General features: G+C 41.1%; 1 protein-coding gene across 1 annotated transcript; it reads right to left on the bottom strand.

Annotated features, from left to right (window-relative positions):
* Window positions 1–6,522: 6,522 nt before the first annotated feature.
* fgf7 (fibroblast growth factor 7) lies at window positions 6,523–11,816 on the bottom strand. Its single transcript, XM_037697198.1, has 4 exons — window positions 11,531–11,816; window positions 7,022–7,125; window positions 6,791–6,949; window positions 6,523–6,624 (listed from the first exon to the last, which is right to left on the bottom strand). The coding sequence occupies exons 1-4, from the start codon at window positions 11,814–11,816 to the stop codon at window positions 6,565–6,567; spliced, it is 609 nt and encodes a 202-aa protein (XP_037553126.1). The 3' UTR covers window positions 6,523–6,564.
* Window positions 11,817–24,281: the final 12,465 nt, after the last annotated feature.

Genomic DNA, 24,281 nt, shown 5'->3' on the forward strand with positions numbered 1-24,281 from the left:
ATTCATCTTGTCTTGTGATTCATCTTGTCTTGTGATTCATCTTGTCTGTAATTCATCTTGTCTGTAATTCATCTTGTCTGTAATTCATCTTGTCTTGTAATTCATCTAGTCTGTAATTCATCTTGTCTGTAATTCATCTTGTCTTGTAATTTATCTTGTCTTGTGATTCATCTTGTCTTGTGATTCATCTTGTCTTGTGATTTATTTTGTCTTGTAATTCATCTTGTCTTGTGACTCAGCTTCTTGTAAGTCATCTTGTCTTGTGATTGAGCTTCTTGTGAGTCATCTTGTCTTGTGATTCAGCTTCTTGTAAGTCATATTGTCTTGTGATTCAGCTTCTTGTAAGTCATCTTGTCTTGTGATTCAGCTTCTTGTAAGTCATGTTGTCTTGTGATTCATCTTGTCTTGTGATTCAGCTTCTTGTAAGTCATCTTGTCTTGTGATTCAGCTTCTTGTAAGTCATCTTGTCTTGTGATTCAGCTTGTTGTGAGTCATCTTGTCTTATGATTCAGCTTCTTGTAAGTCGTCTTATGATTCAGCTTCTTGTAAGTCATCTTGTCTTGTGATTCAGCTTCTTGTAAGTCATCTTGTCTTGTGATTCAGCTTCTTGTGAGTCATCTTGTCTTGTGATTCATCTTCTTGTGATTCATTTTGTCTTGTGATTCGTCCGGTTGTCCTCTGCTGAACCCTTCAGGACTCTCATGTTCTGGCTGACTGAGAATCAACGCCAACATAAAGATAAATGGTGTTAAATATATAAACTTTTTAAACGTCTTGTTTAACTCCAGATGTTCTTGGTATGATGTAAAACATACTGTTTTGTTTTAGATTTCAAAGATACCTGAGTTGACCTGTGGTTTTGATTGCTTGCCGGTTTCCATGACAAACAGATGTGTCTGAAGCCGGCCCTTGGCCCGGCAGCCATTTATCCAGTTTTTATATGAGTTTTAGTCGCATTCCTTTTTATTACAACGTTCAGACTGAATTATAAGAGCTTTATATTTATTGTGCTCTGATTGTGTTTTGATATAAAGTGTAAAGTTTTAGGCCTGAAACCAACACTTCACACTCTGTAGTATGCACATATCAGATTAATTTTTTTTTACTGTTGTCACGACTTGTCAAATAAATACATTATCACCCACCATCAAAGACAGTACGATTAAAGATGGCTGTCACAGCTACTTGACCTTAGCAAACACAAAGTGGCTGAAACTCAGTCAGTTTTTAGTTCAACGCTTGTGGACCAACGTGCACTTCGACTGTTTCCACCTCATCTAGAACTGGCAGCGGGCAACATGCATTCTTTATGGAACTGTTAGGCCTTTACTTCTTTCGTACAGGGTGATCGTGTACAGACACAGATATAGACAGGCCTGGTTCTGGTTGGTTTGGGTTTTTCAGCTGTTGCAAATGAAGTTTTGGAGTGGACAGATGAACTTGTTTTTTCGTTTATTACAACACGACTCGAGCTGTAATATCTGAGGAGATAACGGGCTGAAGCCCGGTTCATAAGAACCTGTTCACAAATCTCTACATTGGCAACATGTTTTAGAAAACAAGTTACATTTAGATAAATAATTAAAACAAGTTAAATATCAAACAAAACAAGTTTCTTTTTTTATGGAGGTGGATCAAGTTTGTGACTCAGAGCGACTCTGACCCATTCAGCCTCTCGTGATTCTGGAAGAATTCTAGTCCAGTCCCTTTTAAAACCCGTCTTTTAAAGGCGGACTGAGTCGATCTACGTCCGAGGCGTCTCCCTGCACGCTCACACACGAGTGTAACTCAGGAGCTTTGCTTTCAATGATTGGACCCATGAGATGCTTTAAATATCTAGATAAACATCTTGCAGCAGTTTGGACCAGCTTGGTCTCTACACCAGAACCCAACTGGGCCCTCGAAGGACAAAAGGACAAGGACGAGTCAAATGTTTTCTTTTGAGGTCTTTTCATTCTGCTTTATTTATGTTTATGTTGCAGTTTCAAATTTCAGCTTCTTCTACGTTTGACCGTTTTCTTGTTACTGTCAGTTTGTCTTGAACATCTGGAACATCTGCAGGAGAGACAACACCAGAAAACCTATCCTCATTATTGCAATTATTGGGATTAATGGACTTATTGTGCCCCATCGCTGACAGCTGTCTGTCTGTTAGCAAAATATCTCGTGAACCAGTGGACACACTTCAGTAACCATTAGATGTCAACCCAGTTCAAGATGGCCGTCACAGCTAATAGAACACAGCCTGCACAGAAATGCCTCTGACTCAGTGAAATGTATCCAGACTGAGCTGAACTGTGGGGTGGTGGTAGCTGAGAGTGATCCCCAACAACAACTCTGAGGGGTCGCACATGTTGCTGTTTGTAAGGTTTGATCAGAAGGAGAGCACCGAAGACACGGCTACAAAGAAAGCGGGTGACAGGCATTCACTGGACTGGTGCTGGCCTCCAGGCTGCATACACACACACACACACACACAACTCCCCACATCGCAGGAGACTCCTCTGGATTCTCTCCTCGTGTGTCTCACCTCTGTCTCTCCTCGTGTGTCTCACCTCTGTCTCTCCTCATGTGTCTCACCTGTGTTCCCCCGCCGGTTTCTCTCCTCATGTGTCTCACCTGTGTTCCCCCGTCGGTTTCTCTCCTTGTGTGTCGTCTTCAGTCTTTAACAGAGGACACGTGGGTCCAGCGGAGCGGTTCTGAAGGATTACTGAATTTGTTCCAACCCCTGGGCTCCATCAAAGCCCAGAGAAGCTACAGAGCTCAGAGATGATGAAGTCTCCAGCAGGTTCTAGCCTCGTCATGTATGCTTCTTAATATTAATAATATAAAACTAAAATAAGCTATACTCAAATATAAATCTTGACTTTATTCCTGGCAGGAGTTTGGTCAGCTCGTTTTACTTTTTATAATCAGAGGCCTAGAGTTCCTTGAAAGAATGCATGTCGCCCACTACCTTCAGACTGAACTCTCCTGTTGAGCTCAGATGAAGTCACACGTGTTTGGGTCTAACCTTCAAAATCTTCCTTCTGTTTATAAAGCATGAATAAACAAGCTCTTATTGTGAAGGGGTGCCATTAAAATAAGACTTCCTTGAAGGAATGCATGTCGCCCGATCTTATGTGATCTGTTAGCACCTTGAGGGTGAACAGCTACTACCACACCGCTCGGCATCTGTAAAACTGACTGCGTTAAAACCTTTTTAGTGTTTCTAATGCCAGATAGCTGTGGTGGCCAGCTTGAATCAGGTTGATCATCCAGTGATTATATCCTCAAGGTTTCATTAAACCCATCCAGCAGATATTTTGCTAACAGACGTGGATTAAAGACTGTTGTTAGTGGAGAGTTCAGCTGTGTTTTCTCAAAGCTAGTATTTTTTTAGCGTGACTTCGTGTCGTCACGGAGCTTTGAGGAATAAAACCAATGATTTCAGGATGAGAACAGAAGGAGCAGAAGGTTTGGAACGGTTTCTGTTCCTGTGTCGAAGCTTGTCTCCGGTGTTGCTTGGCCCCGGCCTCTCCTGGTCCCGCTGGGATCGAGCCGCCCCAACTCTTGAAACCTGTTTACATTCGGAGCATGTTACAAATTATCTGCTAAGTCTGGGTTTGCGTGACTTGGCAGAAAGCTTCACGTTGCTCACATGTTGTTTGGGTCAGTCGTATTTCAGAAGTTTGTTCTCTCAGTTTCACCGTTGTTCTCCGACGGGGGTTTTCCATTCCAGATGTGAACTCAGACAAAAAGGTAAAACGTGATCTTTATGTGGACTTTTAGTGAGCCTGTTGGCAACTCGCCCACAGCTCAACAACAACACTCCACTATGGTGTTTGTAGCGCAACCTTTGACCTGAGCGCTGAATCTTTGCGCTGTAGGGGTGGCTGTGGCTGAGTGGTTAGAGCAGTCGTCCTCCAATGCGAGAGCTGGGGGTTCGAGTCCACCAGCAGCCACATGCTGAAGTGCAGTGGTGGGATGTAACTAATACAAGTAATCATTACTGTACTGAAGCACATTTTTCATGTATCTGTACTTTACTTAAGTAGAGTTAAACGTGGGTACTTTTGACTGTTACTCCACAACATTTTACATTAAGTATCTGTACTTCCTACTACAGTATATTTCTATAATGTGTTGTGTTCCATCCACGTTGCAGTTTTTTCATTTGTTCTTTAGTTTGAAAGTAACCAATGGTGAGAAGGGAATCGGTCCATTGAATCACTGCAAAGTGGGCAGGTAACGTTAGACCTGCCTTCAAGATGAGCTGGGCCAATAACCTGTATTCTAGTATATACGTCATTGAGCTGGGCGCACCTGCAGCACCGCTAACACACACAAAATGGATTCCACCATAGAGAGTCAGCCAGAAGATATGTGCCACCCATGGCCTTATTGAAAGATTATTGAAAGACTATTCAGTACAGCAGGACAGATTATCTCTCCCAAAAGAGCCAGACTGGACTCAAAAACATTGAAAACCAACTTCTTTTGAACTTAAACAAGAAATTATTGCTTCAATATTAAAATGTGTCAGTTCATGGGATGTTGTGACGGGAGATAAGACATGTCTCCAAATGACTCGACACTCGGGTCCAAGTTTTGAAAATGGTGTCATGAAGTTAAAATATTGTTCACTATTGACCCGTTACAAGGTTGACTAGACAGTATTTTAACTAGAGTTGATGACAAACTGGAGTTGAAATGATCAGTGCCGGTTCCTTTATTAGGTCTAATGCTCCTTTTTTCAGACAGAGAGCTTTTACTTAAATGTGTTTACTGCAGTTAAAATGACACATTGATTTTGCTTTGTGTTAAATAAAAACTTTCAAAGGTATAATCATTCCTCTTTCTTATTTTGCTTAATGGTATTTAACTCTGCATGTCATCCCTAAAATTCTGATGCACAGAATCACAAGTCCAAGTGTGAACGGTGTCACAGAGTAAACACAATAAAAACATGTATAATCTGCAGCATTGATCATTAAAATGACTCAACACTATTAACGTATTACAGAAAATATACATACGGTACACACACTTAATGATATTGTAGACCATTGCATTAGGTAATACATTCAGCAAGTGCTTATTTACTTTTACTTAAGTAAAAATGTTAATGTGGTACTTCTACATTTACTAGACTACATTTTTGTCTGTTTGTACTTTTACCTAAGTACAGTGTTTGAGTACTTTCTCCACCACTGCTGAAGTGTCCCTGGGCAAGACACTGAACCCCTCATTGCCTCTGATGTGTGTCCCATCGATGTATGAATGTGATAAAGCACTGATTATTCTTTGTAAATATATAGTAGAGTGCTGTATGAGTGTGTAAATGAGGGCACAGTTTGTGTTGTAAAGTGCTTTGAGTATTTTGATCAGATAGAAAGGCGCTATGTAAGTACAGTCCATTTAATGCCTCAGCTCATGTTAATAATATGATGATAGTCCAAGTAAAGCTGATGAGTTGACTCGTGACGTTTACAATGTGGTCCATGGACTCTGGGATGTTTTAGCTGTTTTTACAGCTAAATATTCAGCTTATTCAGGAGATGGCACCTGGGACTTTTAGTTTTTGTAACTTTAATACTTTTTAAAATATTGCACTTTATTTACAAACATCCGTCCAATAGAAACACTTTAAAATCTCTTCAGTTCCTTCAAGTAATTGTTCTCTTTGAAATCTGTTTCTGTCTTTTTAGGATATTTTCAGTTTTGCTAATTTTGGTTTTTAGGAAGAGATTTTGCAAAGTCTAACTTGTAACTAGGGTTTTGCTACTTTTAGCTGTTTCCTTTATTTTAGCTTTTAGCGGCAGTTTTATTAAACTTTAGCTTCTAGCTGTGGATTTGCTACATTTCACATTTTAGCTTTAGTTTTCCTAATTTGAGCTTGTAGTTACAGTTTTGCTGATTTTAGCTTCTGTTTTGCTTTATTTACCTTTAGCTTAGGATTTTAAGCTGTGAGGAGGAAACATTATTTTTCTTGAAACAAATTTTATGAAACTGTCACAGCTGATCGCAGCTGTCAAAAAGAGGAACATTTGAAATTAAACTGTTTCACGTGAAGAAGGAAAAATGACACGCTGCAGCCGAAGTTTGATTAATGTTTGTGATAAAATAGACAGATGTGCAGGCAGGTTTTATTTGATTTATTACTCTGAATAAAATGGGATTGTTCGTAGAGAATTAGAGAAAATATCTTTACAAATAATAAGTTATGAAATAGAGGACAGGTTTATTGTGGTGTTAGTTTTAATCTGGAGGATTTTCCAGCAGCAGCATCTTTTTCATAAAGAAAACCAGGAGAAAACAGAAACAACTTCTTTCTGTTCTCCTTAAACACAAGTCCAGCTTGCTTCAGCTCTTCTGGGTCAAACCCCACCTCCATCCTGGACCTTGGTTCTGGCAGCAGCTAGTTTCTGTCCTGATCCAGGTCCATCCTTAAGGTGGACTCCAGTATTCCACCAACGAGCTTTGTGTGAAAATGGCTACACATTAGGGGAGCGTGGCGTGCTGTCAGAACTACATGCGTGTTTTATACGTGTTCACAGGATGGAAACCGGACCGTAGGTGTCTTCACTCCACTCGTCTGTCCTCGTCCTCCTTGCACTTCATGGGGATGAAGTGAGACGCTACCTGGAAGACAAAGAGGAGATATTTGGATGCAGTTAAAGAGGACATGGAGGTAGTTGGAGTGAGGACAGAGGACTCAAGAGGACAGAGTGAGGCGGAGGAGGACTCAGAAGAGGGACCAGCTGAAAGAAGAAGAGGAAGGAGTAGAAGATAAAGCAGCAGCAGGTACCTGCTCCCTCCTGGTCTTGTTGCCCCTCAGTGGCCGTCCTTTCTGCGACAGAGCGATGAACATCTCTTTAGTTTTGTTCCACTTGTTCACAGACGCGTAAGCATTGAAGTAGTTTTCTAGGAAAAACTCTGTGAACTCGCAGTTTTTGTTGTAGATCCTCTGTAGTGGAGACACAGCACGTTGGAAGACGTTTTCCTGTCTGGTTTTCACTGTGACGAGAAGCAGGCCTACCTTTCCCTTCAACTGTCCCTTCTTGTTCATGGAGATGTAGAACTGACTCTTGATGCCTTTGATGGTCAGGCCTCGCTCCGACACCGTCCTGATCTCCAGAATACCTGCCAGAGACACATTGCAGGACAGATAAGAACCTGTCTCCCCACCTTGCTCCCACCTCCACATTAATCTTCATTAACGTAGGAGCTGGAGGTTCCTGTCATTAATCAGTCTGTGGCTCTCTGGCTTCGTTCACGTCTTGTTAACTTTGCCTGGGTGGCCGTTATACAAACCACAGCCTGTGTGCCACCACACATATGGGAGACAGATTACCCCCCCTCCTCCCCCGTGGGAGTGAGGAAACTACCTCCCTGCATCTGCTATGCACGCTACTTCAAATCAAACCTTCATGTTTCAAAATGATGCTTAAAGGCAAATTATATACTTCACTTGCCAAAACGTTCTGCTTTGTTTAAAGTTTATTCACTCTATCGCTTTAAGAGCTCATTTTAAAATTGAAGTCTCTAGATCAGTTTAGAGTTCAATAATTCTTTGACATTGTTTTCTTTAAGAGAGGCAGTGCACATTAATAAACATGGCTTTATCCTGTAAATGTGCCAGATTTAGCCTCGGGGGTTCATTTTCATCTTTTGTTCTGAGCAGGTTGATGGTAAAGCTCATAAGATTAAATGAAACAAAGCCTAACAGCACACATGCACCAGTGACATCAGTAAATTAGAACTAAAATGAAGTAAATAATAAAGTACACACATGTTAATTGATAGTGATGACAGGTGTGATGTTCCTTGAGATGAAGCTTAAAGGTGGTGATCATATATCCCAATATTTACTACTTGGACTGAAAAGGGTTTGTCCAAACGTTGGACGTCCACATGACACCTGACAGTTATCTGTAGATCTGACCCTGACGTCATTTCCTGTATAACCATCTAAAGGAGGCAGGGCAAGTTCACGCAAACACAAACTTAAACTGAACATGCGTTGCTATTATTTCAAGATCTGATCTACAAGTAGTTGTGAAAACCCAGAAAGTGAAACATTAACAAAAGAACCACTGGATGCTGAAACATCCTGCAGTTTTTACTTTCAAATGTTGTCTTATTTGTTTAAAGCTTCAAGGTGGAATTTGGACTGTTTTGAAAATGTTCTTGAAGGATAATGTGGGATCCAGTGTGATGCAGAAATATTTAAATTCTTTACAATATTAAACTGTTCACAAAAACACCTAACTGCTGCAGAACCTCAGATTGTTTTATTAATATTGTCGACTTTTTGTTTTTAATAAGAGTCCAGATCCAGAGAGCCGGTCCTGCAGATTTAGAGTTACAGATGTTTCAGGATTTAAATAACTGTGTCAAGTACACATTTAGCCATTCATCTTAAGTAAGACGGGATCAAGAACACCTTGTGAGCCTTGTGGAACTCCTGCCTCAATATAAGGTTTATAAGGAACACGTTTTTTGTCATCTAAAACCTATAAAGGCCATAAATTTGAAACTCTTATGAAAATAAGAGTTTAAAAAAAATGGTCAAAAAGATGCTGTTTCGTTCAGTTTTTATGGTTTGACTTTTCATCAGGAGCAGAAAATATCAAATAATAAAACTCCATAAATTTAGATAAAGAACAACAACGAAGTTATACATTTTCTAGGGGAAAATTGATACTTTATCAGCTTTGAATTATGAAAACTTTGTTTTCTGATAGTTTCTTTTTGTAATTCCCTCCATGACTGATAATACATTTAACGTCTACGGAGGTTTAATATGAAATCATTTTCAAACAGAGAGGCATTTTAAAGGTTGGGTTTTAAAGAGCCTCTCCAGTTTTAACTGAATTAAACACTAATAAACTAACAAACATGAATAAAAATGTCAATTCTACATTTTCTGGACCAAAAATTAAGTGTATGATTTATTTATTTTTTCTGCTTGGGCACCTTTTTAAAGGATGTTAGTTATAAATTTACCAAAGAATGAGTCAGAAAGTTGATCCAACTCAAAGCTTTCTGATAATTCATGATTCTGCACCACATTTAACACTTTACTCAATTTCAAATTGAGCTCCTCAGTTTTCTTAACAGATGTGATCCAACGGTCAAACCCAACCTTGACTTTACCTTCAAGGAACTTCATTAATATCTGAATTATATATTTTTTACTTTACAGAAACCTTTATCAGCATAGATTATGATGCAGCGCGTCACATGTTTCTGATCAATATATTTTATTCATACAGATTTGTGTCTGGATCTGTGTCTTGTGTGTTATTTTTTAGTTCTGTGACCTTGATATTTTGTTTTTCCGTGTTTTCCCCTCATGTAGTTCAGCTCCTGATCCTCGTCATCGTCCCTCGGTGCGGATCATCGTCTGTCATTAGTGATTCTTTATTCTGTCGTTGGGTCACTTCCCTGTCCGTTCTTTGCGTCTCCCGTAGCTGTCCCTGTTTGCTCCCTCGTGTTCTCCAGAGAGAAGTTGTCTGAGTGTTTCTGCTGCCCCACCGTAGACTTGTTTCTTCGGTTATTAAACCACTTTTAGTTTTACCTCTGAGCCTTTTGTGTCTGTCTGCAGCTTGGGTTCTGAAAACCTCTTAAACCTGACTATTTGCCTGAATGAGATCATAGCTTCACTGGTTTCAAACATTTGAGCAGAATTACTTTTGTGATTTGGTACTGAATATTAGAGTGATGTTTAACTTGATTCCTCAGAGGAACAGCACAATCCAAACATTTAGATTTTGGATCCAAGCTGGAACATAAAAACCGACAAGCATTTTTAAAAACCAAAATCAAGTTTTGCTTGGAGTTTTGTGATTCTTGTGTAACCATGCACCCGTCAGAGGATTATTGGTGCTTCAGGCCCACGTGGTCGTATCGGGTTCTGTTCTTTTTGTTGCACAAACATCGTTTTCATCAGGAATCTTTTTTTAAAGCAACATTCCAGCTTCTGTCCGATGGGAGGAAATGATAACGACACAAAACATCCTGACTGTGATTCGGCTTCGAGCTGTAAACACAAATCAAACCGTTTCGGAGCTGAAGTCTTCACGGCGTGTGTGTTCTACTCTAGAGAATAGAATGTGTTTTTATTTTCATTAGAGAATGAACTCAAGCAGTTTTAACCCTAACATGTTTGTTTCAGTTCATGAGAAGTTTAAGAATTGTTTGTCTGTTCTGCCCCCAAAAAAAATTTGGATCCCTTCCCCTGATTTATGGCGGCATAAATGCAACTGAAAATGTGTAAAGTCCAGGGGTCCTGGGTTCACAGACCTACAGAACCAGACCTTTCTTCGGAACCTTTGGTTTCTTTCTCACAGCCTATTTTTGGTGGTGGAGATCCAAACCCCTCAGACCCATCAGGTGGGAGGCACCATCCGAGATTCTGGGGACTTTTTGGTACTTATTGGAGATTTGTGGACCTCAGATCACCAGAACAAGAAAGAACCATTAAATTGGTTCAACAGTAGTTTATAACAGAACCTCCTGGTTTACAACCACCTGAACTGGACCGGGCTCTTTCAGGCGACACCGCACCAACATGGCATCTTTTATTTGTCTTTACCTCATTTCTGTAGAGAGGGTCCCCTGCCTGGGTTTGACCTTTGACCTTCTGTTCTGAGTTAACCTTCCAGCTGGAACCTTCAATACTCTCAAACTTTCATTATAAAGCGCATTTCAAACCACGCAGGCTGGACAACGTGTGGAGCAGATAAAAGGTCATAATTCACCTTGTACAGGTGGATAATTATGAATAAATATCCACTCATTTCTTCATGTTCCATTAGAAACAATAAAACACTGACAACCGATAAACAGAAGAAATGCACAAAGGAATAACAATACAGCTAGAAAAGGAATAGAGAAAACTAAAATCAAAAGGTGAATGAATAAATCTAAAGGTTCTTTGATTAAAGCATCATACAGCATGAAATATTTTAGGAGAATAAAAAAAAACATATTTACACAAGTTTTGTTTCAAAGATACCAAAATATAGAAACTTTAGATAAACTATATTCAGTAAAAGCTTGAAAATGGTTTGACTCTTGTTTTCTTCCAACAGCCTAACCTTTATAATAATCAGAACGTATCTGAACTTTTACCAACATAAAGGAACTGTTCAGCTTGTCAAAACAGTTCTCATGACTCCTCTGAGGTCCAGAGTTCACGCCTTAAGCTGTCAGGATTATTATCACATCCAAACTGTTGCTATTTTCTAAGGATGTGCTCATATTACCATTTAAATCTTACATCAAATGCTTTATTTGTTTTTACACCAACAGTTGAAGCAAATCTATTTATTTATGTATTCAGTCATTTAAAGGAGTAAGTCTAATGGACAAGTGTCTTTTGTTTTAGCTTCATTTTAGCTCCTACTTGTTCAAATCAAGACCTTCGTGTGAAATCCCTCCTGTTCCTCATTAGTGATGCTTCTACGTTTACCTTCCTGAACATGCAGAGAAAGCACAGGTGGATGTACACCGAACATTCAACAGGAAGTCTGGTTCTTACTGTAGCAGTTGGTGGGATCCTGAGTCCCCCTGATGTTCCCGGAGTCGTCGATTGTCATAAACCACTGTGTTCGGCTGTACAGCTGGCGAATGCGCACATCCCCCCCTTCCATGTAGTCGGAGTTTCTGGTGTGGCGCTCGTATTTAGAGCAGTTCATGATGGCGGCCAGCTGCCCTGGCGTGCAGTCACCGCAGGCCACGTGCACGCTGCCAAACAGGAAGACGGCGTGCAGGTAGAATCCCGACAGCGCTCTGTGAAGGTTCCATGTCAGCATCCATCTGTGCATTATGATACACTGCTGTGGGGGTCAATGAAACACATACTGAAGAGCTGGCAGTGACCCCTGACCTCTGACCCCTGCCCTGCAACCTCCAGGTCCTGGTTTCAGAGATTCCGAACGGGGAAATGTTCTCAGGTCGGTTTGGGTTGGTTGGTGAGAAGACTCATGAAGACAACAGCAGACAGTTTCAGAGGACGGTGTCTCTCAGTAGTCCTCATTTAAGGTCCACCTGAGACAATAGTCCAACAGTTGGGGACATGATCCAGGTTAGGAAGACGTGGACACTATATCTACTACAAAAAAATAGAATTTGTATATAAATAAACACAATAAATCCCCCCATCCCTTAGTATAAATGTATAATTTAGTCTTGACAGAGACTCTTTAACCTCCCTCGTGTTTTAAATAAAACACATTTTACTAAAACCTACAGTTTGGTGACCTACCTGAGCTGGGGGACGTTTTCCTCTTAAAGAGAGTCTTCAGTTCTAAAGTGTCCAAGTTAAACCAACTTCAGTTCCCGTGTATGGGTTTCCCTGATCCTCCATGCATCTTCTTCGACACCGTGCACTAGATAAATGCCTCCCGCTGACCTCACTTCAGAGCAATTAGATCCCAACCAGTCAGGCGTCCATGGAGGAACACCCTCTGCAGAGTCACTCCCCCTGCAGACGTCAGGGGGAGCTCAAAACTCTGTCCTACGTATGCAGCAAAGCTTCGTGTTCCCTTCTGCTAACATCTGAAATAACTTTATGTAGTTTGTTTTACAGATCTGACTCAGTGGGTCAGTTGGAGTTATGGTTTAATGACAAACCTTTAAAAAATTTGTTTGTTAACGTCACAGTTAATTTGTGGCTTAACTTGGCTGGGATTGGTGAGGATTTATTGACTTGAGTAAAAACTTTAAAGAACTGATCCAGTTATTGTTTTATGGAGGAGAATGGAGGGAAACAATGGCTGATAGGTGTCCATCTCAGCTGGGAGTCATCAGAGGGAGTCGACTCCAGGTCAGAGGTCATGACCTCATCTCTTTCCCTTGTGGTTCAGTTTTTCACCCGTCATACCTGCCTTTCCTCTGACTCGTCACTTCAGAGGCTTAAATGGACCTTAACGATGCTGAGAGGGGGAGGGTCATACCACAGCAGGTCTTCTTATCATAAAGACCTGATCTGCTTGTTCAGCTGTCCCTCCTATTACTTCAGGGACACTTCATACTCTAGTCTTCTACAGACCTGAACATCACTGCAGAATGCCCAGAAACCCAAACACTTACATTAATAAAACCTTCATTTAGTTTATCAGAGAATGGTACAAAAGTACAAACGATATATATCCTTCCTCATTCATCTTCGTTTATACTGACCGGCTGACTCAAAGGAACGGGCCAATACCTAGATGGAGCAGGTGGGTCAGCTGCTCCCCCGGAGCGAAAAGGGGGAACCTGAAATACCCTTCATTCGTCTGTGCACATTGTGAGCATGATAACTTGATAACGTGAGCTACAAACCTCCAATTTGTTGTGTGGCTTCACCTACATGGAAGAAAGTGTCCATGTGCAATGTTTCTCCTTGTTAACTTGCCATGGTGCGGTGCTCATCTCATCCATGATTTTTGTTGATGGGGGGGAATGGAGACATGTCTGAGCGCAGCTTGTACCAACAGTTTTTGAGCGGGGGCGCCATCTCTCAAAGACATTTCCAACCCTCCAATGTTATGTTATCAGGTCTTAATGCCTTCCCCTTCTTTATTCTTTTTAGAGCTTTGTGAACTTCACCTCCATTACTCTTTCCCACTTCTCGGTCCACAGTTTCTATGACCTATACTCTTCGTTCTCTACTCTTTTTTCCTCTTTCTTCTTTCTCTTTCGTGTTGCTGTTCGGCATATTGTTTTTATGCTATTAGTGCCTAGTGTATTTTTAGTTGATGTTTTTCTTAGTTCATATCATATCTTTTTACTGTTTTTTGTTTACATTTAATTGTGGGATGTAACTGGGACACTGTGTACATAATCTTGTTCCACCACATGTACCACATGTGGTGCAAAAAACAATAAAGAAACTTTGACTGACTCTCTGACTCTGAATCTTTCATTCTCTTCATTCATTAGTTCCCCAAAGTACTTCTTCCATATTCCTGTCACAGTTTCCTAACTTGTAAAAACATTACCATTCCTGTCTTTAACAAGCCTAACCTGCTGCACATCCTTTCCAGCCTGATCTCTCTGTCTCGCCAGTCGGTACAAGTCCTTCTCATCCTCTTTAGTGTCCAGCCTCCCATACAATTCATCAAACGCCTTCTTCTTTGCGTTTGGTACCTCCCTCTTTGCTCTATTTTGCATCTCCTTATATTCCTGTCTCCTCTCTTTTGTCCTCTCACTGTCATATTTCTTCCTGGCTAACTTGTTTCTTTGAATAGCTTTCTGCTCTTCACTATTCTACCACCAGGTTTCCTTATCATCTATTCTCTGTCCAGATGACACACCAAGTACCTTCCTACCTGTGTTTCTAACTACTGTTGCTGTTATAGGCCAGTCATCTAGAAGCTCTTTCGTACCACCCAGAGCCTTTAACAGCTCCTCTCTGAACTCCTCACAACATTCTTCTTTTCTCAGCTCCCACCATTTGGTTTTCTTCTCTGATTTTACTCTTTTTTCTTCTTCACACCAACAGTCATTCTAAATACAACCAACCGATATTCTCTGTCCATTCTATCCCCAGCAACAACCTCTTCTTTGCATCACATCAAACCTGTGGAGCACAACCACTGACAGCATTTAGCATCAGACTTTCTACTTCTACCTTCAGACACATCATCCTCTCTTTTCACCTCTACTACATTCTTTGCTAACTCTTCCTTCAGGACCACCCCTAATCCATTTCTCTTTCTATCCACACCATGGTAAAACAGTTTGAACCCTGCTCCAATGCTGCGAGCCTTGCTGCCCTTCCACTTGGTCTCTTGGACACATAAAACATCTACCTTCCTTCTTTGCATTGTGTCAGCCAGCTCTCTACCTTTGCCTGTCATTGTCCCCACATTTAGAGTTGCAACCCTCAGTTCTACATTCTTGACTTTCCTCTTCTCCCTCAGTCTCCTGACACGTTTCCCTCCTCATGGTCTTTGACAAACATAGCAGAATTTTTGCTGGCACCCTGTTTGTCAACAGCACTGGTGGCGGTCGTTATTAACTTGTGCCTCTGTTCACTGATACTGATCCTGTATCGTGTCGCTTAGATGAACTTGCATATTAGTTTTGGCAAAAGTGGTTACATCAGATGCCTTTCCTGACACAACCCTTGCCATTTACCTGGGCTTGGGACCAGAACTAGGGATACACTGGCTTATACTCCCTAGTCGCTGGTTTAATATTTTTGAACAGATGTTTCGGGTATTGTTGGACTAAGTTTGACCTAAAAATGAAAGTTTTTCTTAAATGTCTACTTCTGGTTTTAAGATCCAGATTCTAGATCCAGGAAATCTAAAAGAGTTCTCTCCACAGAGAGAGAGAGAGGGTGAGAAAGTTCAGATATTGAGGAGAGACTCTTGAGTAGAACCACTGCTCCTCCACATCCAGAGGAGCCAGATGAGGTGGTTCAGACATCTGGTAAGGATGGACCCTAGACCCCTTCATAGAGAGGTGTTCTGGACATGTCCAACTGGGAGGAGACCTCGGGGAAGATCTAGGACATGCTGGAGAGACTATGTCTCTCTGCTGGTCTGGAAACATTTTGGAGTCCTCCCAGAAGAGTTGGAAGAAGAGACCAGTTGCATTTAGTTTTCTTTCATTCCCAGTTTTATGACATAATAAGGTAGGTGATGTGGTACTGACAACTTCCTGAAATATATTGACGATGTCTTAAACTCTGAGGCTGATGGCCTGGAGTGGGCTTTACGTACATGGAACAGGTTTCTAGTTTATATGTAGTAGTTTATGTTTCTAAATTCAAATGAAAAAGAATGAACTGTCATCATTGTCAGTGGCCATGCTGAGCAAACCTTTGTTGGACCACTGTCATGCAACCCTTATTTAGACAGGTTAATTCCATTGAGCCTCGGGGACTCTTACAAGAGAGACTTAGGGTGCATTCACACTAGCCCTGTTGTCCCGGACTCTAGCCTGTTTGCCTAGGAAGTCCGGTTTATTTGGGGGAGGTGTGAACGCGCCATCGAACTCTGTCACGGAACAAAAAGGCGAACTCTGGCCCGGTCTAAAACCTAGGTCTCGGTCCAGTAGAAGAAAACTCCAGCGTGGTTCGAGTACAGTGTGAATGCAAGCAGACCGGGCCCCGCTCCACAAGCAAGAAGTGGACTACAACACAAGGCAAACAAACACGCATTTCTCTTACCTCATGTTGAGTCGTCAGCTTACCTTATGTGAAAAACAACATTCTCCATGGTCTTCTGCCTCATCTTCCGCTCATGCTGAGTCCATTTTTGAAAAATGACAAAATATAACTCCTAAAACTGCTAAAATTTGTTTTTATTTCCAGAAGAAGAAGTGTCTTCAAAGGTTTTTGTGTCGTTTCTTTCAGTAGTTCTTGCTGCAGCGCCACCACAGGCGAATGGGGGAACAGGTTGGCTCGACTGCACAGTGCAGTGTGAATGCAAACGCACCAGCTCAAATGTAAACAAAATGTTATGAATATTTGTCCCCAACCGAACTGAGTCTACCGGACTATCAGGTGTGGGGAAAAAAATTAAAAAATTTGTATGACTTTTTATAATTGTTTATTGTTGTCGCTGTTGTCCATTGTTGTCATCATTCTTTGTTGAAATCAGGTCTCTCTTGTAAATGAGTCCTCGAGGCTCGATGGGATTTACCTGTCCAAATTTTGGTTGAATGAATGAGTGTGAAAACAACCTTAATATCCTGATCTGAACCGGTCTTGCTGTTGCTGATCCATATGTGTAAAGGTAGGATCTCACTTGGCTGTGACTCTGGACTAGTTAGATGCACAAAGTTTTTTTTTGTTTGTTTGTTTGTTTGTTTGTTTTTTATATCACACCAAATAACACATTTGCATATACGTTTGCAAAATGTGGGCTAAAAATTGCCTGGAGTGTTCATACCTACGTACAGTTCAAGTGTTCTGAAATCATAAAAACAAAAAAGAAAGGTGGTTTGCAGCTGTTTGTAACAATACCGTGGCTATTGTGAGAAAAAATATGTTGTGCAAATTTTTTAGGCATGTTCAAAACTCCTGTGGCATGAGAGCAACATCCTGCAACTTAGCCCCTTCAAACGTTTCAAGACATTTTGGAAACTCCCTTGTCTTTCGTCTGCCTGGTGAGATACTGGCCAAAGAATTTCATATTCATGTAGGTAAAATCCAAACTCCCACCTCTTCTTTACAGGTGAGACCTTAAAACTGCTTCAGACAATGCATTTTGTTCCTGCAGACTTTATTTACCTTATTATTCTGTGTTTAATTATCTTGTTGACAAGTACAGCTGGGTCCCTTCATGTCTGATGCAGGGTTTTAAGATGTGCCCTTCTCTCTAGTAGAAACCCAGAGCCATTAGTGCTAATGCAGCAGACTGATTAAAATAGCTCTTGTTGGCCTCACCATGGCTGCCTGATTGGTTCTGATTGTTCACAGACATGACAGGCCTCGGAGGGATGAGAGGAGCCTCTCACATTGATGGTTGGTTATCGTTTCACCGAACCAGAGTGGCAACTTTATCCATCTTAATGTTTCAGGTTTGAAGGTTTAGCTGGTATCTGTGCTTCGAAGAGACCTCCTAAAGTCTCGGGTGGGATCCATAGATGATATGCAGGAAGCAAAACTTGTATCTTCTTTCTCTGAAAGATGACTTTAGCTTTTTACTAGCATTTTATTCCAAGTTACAAAGTAGTGTTAAGTCAGGAGCTGGCACTGTAAGTCTGATGATTTGTGTCTCCATGGCGTACAATGAAAAACACACTTGTACAGATACAAAGATGCTTGGCAAACTATGGAAGTTTGGTGAAGATCCTGAGGCCATTTCCTGTCTTTTTCCTTTTGGAAACTATGTAGCTGAAAAAAGGACAACCTAAAAGTTTATAAAAAACAAAACGACTGGACTTCTGCTCTGTTTTGTTCTAAAAACATTTCTCTTCCCATCCAATAAGTTTTTCACAATTTAAAAGTCTGGAGTCAGTGGAGTTCAAGCTTTTTATAACTTCATGAGGAACTCAGTTATGTTACCTAGAGTCAACTGCAGATAAGCTCCTACCCTTCCCTCCTAAGGGTCATCAGGGTCTTTTTTCCCCTCCTGAGGGTCATCAAGGTCTTTGTCTTCCTCCTGAAGGTCATCTGGGCCTTTGTTTCCTTCCTGAGGGTCATCAGGGTCTTTGTCTCTCTCCTAAGGGTCATTTCATTATTTAACAGCATTAAGAAATATTTCCCCATAGAAAAACAAGATATCTTGTTTCTTGTCAAGAACGGGTTTCGGATTCAATATAAGCCATACACAGGAGTGTAAAAACAAGAACAGTTTATATTTATTTGGCTGCTGGATGGAGGAGTTGGGATCAGCAGTGTTAACAAATCCTCACAGGCTGTAGGGAGAGAGTCACCTGTCAGCAGAGACATCACTGGCAGAGCAGCTGCAGTTCGTGGGGAGGCAAGTCCAAGAGCAGGGTCCAGATAACGAAGCAGGGGTCATACACGTGGAAACAGAGAGCAGAAACCAGAGCCAAGTCATAATCCGTATATGTAGTTGTGGAGGGAAAGCAGTCGTTTACCGTGGTCTGATGTGTAGTCAAAAATCCAAAGAGGGATAGGCAAGGCGAGGAAACCATGGTACAGGTGTGAGGTCGAGACAAGGCAAGCAAGGCTGTGGCATGAAACTATGGATGGCTTGATATCAGGGACCATGTGGGGTATAATAATTCAGCCCTGGTGGGTTGTGGACATGGAGCTTATAATGGGCAGAAAACAGGTGGCTGGCATGAATGCTGATTGCAGAGGAGGCGTGGTGCTGAATGAATGGAGCAGGGTGAACAGGTGCATGTGATGAATGCTGATTACTGTAGAGAAAACAAGGGAGGTGTGGCATGGAGTGAAGGGAGCAGGCTTGAGCTGAAGGATGGTGATAGGCAAAACACAGCAGGGAAACAGAAACAATGGCAGGATGGGCAGAAACATGGCATGAGGAGCAGTGGCATGAGCAGATGAGGGGTCAGTGGGGGTCGCTGACCATTCCATTTCTTTAAACATTGTTCACTTTTAAATTAGTTTCTGCCTGTTTCTGTATTCTTGTGCTTATAGCTGTACATCTGTATTTATAGCTTTAGCTTATAAATACAGTTTGGTTCATTTTAACTTTTAACTATGATTTTGACCATGTTAGCCTTTAGCTACGATTGAGCTAATTTTAGCATTATCATTTTTCTACATTTAGCTTCTACCACATTTGTTTTCATTTTAACAACAAAATTAACAATTTATTCTTTAGCAAAATGTAAGAGCTCAGCGTTCACACTGCAGTCTTGAAGGGGTTCAGTCTTAAAGCAGAACCTTGTTCAGTTTAGACATCTGGGAGGGAGATCACAGCGAAAGCTTGGCTGCGTCAGCAGTTTGCAGTAGCACAGGAAGTTTGGTGGCTATGAGGCAGGAACCAGAACCTGTGATCCTTCGATTCCATCTTTCCCTCAATAGTTCCTTTTTCTGTCCCTCTATCCTCCGTATTTTTGTTCAAACTGAGGCCCAGCCATCCATCCATTATCTTTACCCGCTTCTTCCTTTTCGGATCACGGAGCTCACTGGCACCCATATCCAGCAGTGACTCAACGTCCAGAAATCCTACAGCTCTTTTTAATGATTTCGATTGTTGGACGTTTGTCTGAACGTCTGAAGCCAGCAGAGACTCTGAGGTTCTGATGACTGCAACTAACATGCTAACGTCCAGAATCCAGATGAACTGGCAGCTCTGGTTTCTGCTGAGTATCTGCAGCAGCAACTTTTAGACTGATGTGAAAACATACAAAACTGTGTTCAGAGTGACATTACATTCTTGTTTTTATTCAGATATTCTGCATGTTCCTTCACAATAAAATACATCATAGGAACATTAATTTGGCAGCTGCTGGTCCTCCTGAGCTGGACAGGACTCTTCAGGGTCTGTTCTCAGCACAGGAATCCAGGTTATTCTGCAGTTTCTACTATTACTGCCGAGCCGTCTGTGCTTTAAAAGCATTCCTGGAGAGAGGAGAGATGCTGAGTGTCTCTGTGTCTCAGTTCAAAAAGCGTTCAATACAAAAACAACTGGACTTTATTTGTAACAGAAGACGTTTCGCTCCTCATCCAAGGAGCTTTCTCAATTCAAAGAGCAGAGAGTGAGAGATTCAGGTTATAAGGCTGAGTGAGATAAGACACACACACACATAAGACACACACACATATGTAGATTGGCAGTTCACACCTAAACACCTAAACAGTAGGTCTTTGTTCCTCAAATTCACTGACGAGGCCCCTCTGTTCCCATCAGGTGTGAAAACCGTCTGGGAATCTGTTTTAAAGTTGCATTATATGTTTTTGAAAGTGGAAATCTGAGGCCTCCTCCTCTGTTAAGAGACGGCTTTTCTCTTTTTACATAAATTGCTTCCTTCACCCCCCTCTCAAACCATCTGTGTTCTCGGTCCAAAATGTGCACATTTTGGTCCTCAAAAGGGTGTCCTTTATCTGTGAGGTGGAGGTGAACTGCGGAATTTTGTCCAAAGGAGCTGGCTCTCCTGTGTTAAGCCATGCGTCTGTGAAGAGGCTGTTTAGTTTCTCCAATGTAGAGGTCTGGACAGTCCTCGCTGCACTGGACCGCATACACTACACCACTCTGTTTGTGTATGGGTGTTTTGTCCTGTCTGTGTCTCAGTGTTTCCGTGTCTCTGTGTGTCATTGTTTCCGTGTCTCTGTGTCTCAATGCTTCAGTGTCTCTGTTTCTCCGTGTCTGTGTCTCAATGTCTCTGTGTCTCAGTTTCTCTTTGTCTCTGTGTCTCAATGTCTCTGTGCCTCAGTGTATCTGTTTCTCCATGTCTGTGTCTCAGTGTCTCTGTGTCTCAGTTTCTCCGTGACTCTGCGTCTCAATGCCTCAGTGTCTCTGTTTCTCCGTGTCTGTCTCAATGTCTCTGTGTCTCAGTTTCTCTCTGTCTCAATGTCTCTGTGCCTCAGTGTATACGTTTCTCCATGTCTGTGTCTCAATGTCTCAGTGCCTCAGTGTTTCAGTATTTCCGTGTCTCAGTTTCTCCATGTCTCATTGCCTCAGTGTCTCTGTCTCCATGCCTCAGAGTCTCCGTGTTTCTGTGTCTCTGTCCTGCTGTCCCACAGCAGTGTGTCTCACCTCTAAGGTTCCTCTTGTCTTAGCTTCAGACTGTACTTTCTAACTTCACCATAACTGGGATCTCTGCACGTCGGTCTTAACAGCGGCAGCTCCATCTATAAATAACAAACACAGGCTCTCCAACGTACACACCACACTCATGCCCGGACTGGATTAATGCTTGAAACTCTCATGCTTTGCAGAAGCCCTGTAGATGTATAGTTTTATTCTTCATGGAGATCAGATCTGTGTGTTTGAGTGTAGAATTGTGTTTTTGGATTGGAGATGTCTTCAGGAACCGACTGGTCCTGGTCTCAGCTGAGTCCAGTTCTTCAAGCTCTCCGAAACCTGAAGGACGCCATGCAGATCACTCAGTGTCAGTTCACACTGCTGGGATGACTCTCAGCAACTACCACACCAAAGCTTAGTTTACATGTCCCCGTGCGCCTGTGGGCCAGTCTTTAGGTGAGTCGTTTGTCTGTTTGTCTCTACGTCCCAGTAATGGAATGGACACCTGTCCAGGTTTAACTCTGCCCCTGGTCCACTACGACATGAGATATTTTACTAACATATCACAGACAACTACATGGTCGCCCACCTTTAATGGCAGCAGGAGAGAATCAGTCATTACTCTGGCAGAGAACACCTCAGTTATAACTCCTGAACAGTGTTCCTAAACAACAACAATTGCATCATTAGAAATTTTAAGAGGAATTGTAAAATATTCATGTAGGGCAACTTTAGTGAATTAGTACCAGAACAAAATCCTTGTAAGAGAACCTGAACTGATGTTCTTCAGATTCTGCAGGAAATCCACTGATCCCATCTGATGCAAGATCAGCTGGTAGGGATCACAGTCCTCAGCACTGGACCTGCTCCCAGAGCAGAACCTGTTCCTCTGGACCCTGGACCTGCTCCTGAAGACCTTCAGCTTCATTTGCAGTTTGTAATTAAATTCTTCATGCGTTCCTTGTAGATAGTGTTTAACAAAAAGGCTTATGAACAGAACATTTAGAGTTTTCCTGTAAAAACCGTATGGGTAAATCTAAAAAAGTTAACTCTGGTCCTCTGGACATTCAAAAAACAAAAGCAAAACAAACAAAAGAAAAAATATAGAAACGTTTTGTCTTTCACCGTTTCTACATTTTTTTCTTTTGTTTGTTTTGCTTTGTTTTGTTTTTTGAATGTCCAGAGGACCAGAGTTAACTTTTTTAGATTTTTCTACCTGGATTACTGAGCATGCATCAGGATATGTATGGGTAAATTTTTTATCTGACAGGTCCCAATCTGGGAGGTTCGGCTCTGCAGAAAGAATCACAGGTGAGAGACATTTGACCTTAGCGCTAAACATGTTGCTTTAGAAGTTCCTTGTGTCCTAAATGTGTAGAACCCACTGGGGCTTTTTTGAATCCTTTGGATATTTTCTGACTTTTTTTTTTACCATAGACAGAATTTATCTCCTGGTTGTGAGTTCAGTCTGTATAGAGTCTGTAAATAAACGGTGATTATGATCGAAAACAGCCAGGACTTATTTAAAGAAAGCTGCATTAAAATAATTATCTGAAATGAATCCTCCAGATAAGGGTTTGTTCTCAGGGAGATTCCTGTCACGACTAATTTCAGATCCAAAGCTGACTCAAAATGTTTCCAGATGAGTTTCTGCGTCTGTTTTCTCCTTTGTACATCCAGAGACGGACTGTTTCTGCTCTCATGCCCTGGAGGGCAGCTCCTTTTTATTATTTTAATGAAAAGAAGATAAAACACAAACACAGCAAGCTTTTTAAATACACATTCAAGAAGAGAGTGCTAATAAAACCCACCGGCTCATCTCGCTGCAGAACTTTACGTTCTGCTTTCATCGTAAAAACTCCATGAGGGGAGTAGCGATAACGACTTGCTGCGGTCCAAACTCGGCGAGAAGATTACCTCAGAAACACACCTGGACACGAGGTTTCACTGCGTTAAATGGACCCCTTAATGAGGCTGGCATGGAACTGCATCACGGAGGGGTCAAAGTTCAGGGGGTCTTCTTGTGAGGTTGGATGAGTCGGGACTTCGCACATGGTTTTTTTTAATCAGAAAATATCAAGTTTTATGGATTAACTGTAAGGTGGGAGACCTTCCTCCATGAGAACTCCACGTTTCATTCAGTTTATGGTTGGCACAATGCATTATGGGTAAAGTCCTAACCCAATCCAGGTTCTTTATACATAACCAACACCAGTTATCTCAGGGCCATTCAGATCCAAAAACAATTATAACCCAGAAAACTCACACCCAGAACAGAACCTTCTCAAACAGAACCTTATTAAACACCGGTTAATTAAAGTTATTTGTCTAAAGAAGCAACAGATTGAATCAAATCTCTTCTTTGACCTTCCATCCTGAGTAGCACAAAGGCAACAAACAAATATATTATTTCATCAGCTGAAATTATTAAAATGTTATGATTTGGTTGAATATAGTATTTTACAAGTCATGTATAAAGCTCATAAAAATTATGACCCACAAATATTCAATTAAAATTTGTTTAAAAAAAGGAGAGTCATTATAATCTTAAGGAAATGGAAATGTTAGTAAAACCTCCATTTAGAACTAGTCTAAAGGAGCGCTGCATTGTAATTCAGGGAATAGAATTGTGGAATTGTCTTGATATCACCATAAACATTTCTAAACTATTTATATGTTTATAAAGATGATTAAGTTAAAATTGTTGGGAAAATATAGTGCCATGTGGAGGATATGTAATGTTTTTTATTTTCACTTTGAAGATTGTTCAATCCTAAATTGTTGTTTGTAGTTATTGTTGTTGTTTTTTTATAAGGGGCAGATATAAGAATTTTCTTCTTTCTGCACCCTTTTCATTCAATGTTTTTTTTTTTTATGGATTTGTTTTGTTTCTTTTACCATACCATACCATAGCATACCTATTTATTTATAGAACACTTAAAACATCAACAAGGCCTACCAAAGTGCTGTACAATAGAAACAAGCACAGCGGAAAGGAAAACATAAAATAAAAATATAGATACAAATAGCAGTGGATAATAACTAAATGGCCAACACTGTAGACTACAGACAGGATCAAAACAAATCACACCGTGTCAAAGGCAAGGGAATAAAAGTGGGTTTTCAGGCGAGACTTAAAGACTGTGAATGTGGGAGCCTGCCTGA

The sequence above is a fragment of the Nematolebias whitei genome, chromosome 2 (genome assembly GCF_014905685.2).
Source record: "Nematolebias whitei isolate Nwh7 chromosome 2, NemWhi1, whole genome shotgun sequence".
Classification (NCBI taxonomy): domain Eukaryota; kingdom Metazoa; phylum Chordata; class Actinopteri; order Cyprinodontiformes; family Rivulidae; genus Nematolebias; species Nematolebias whitei.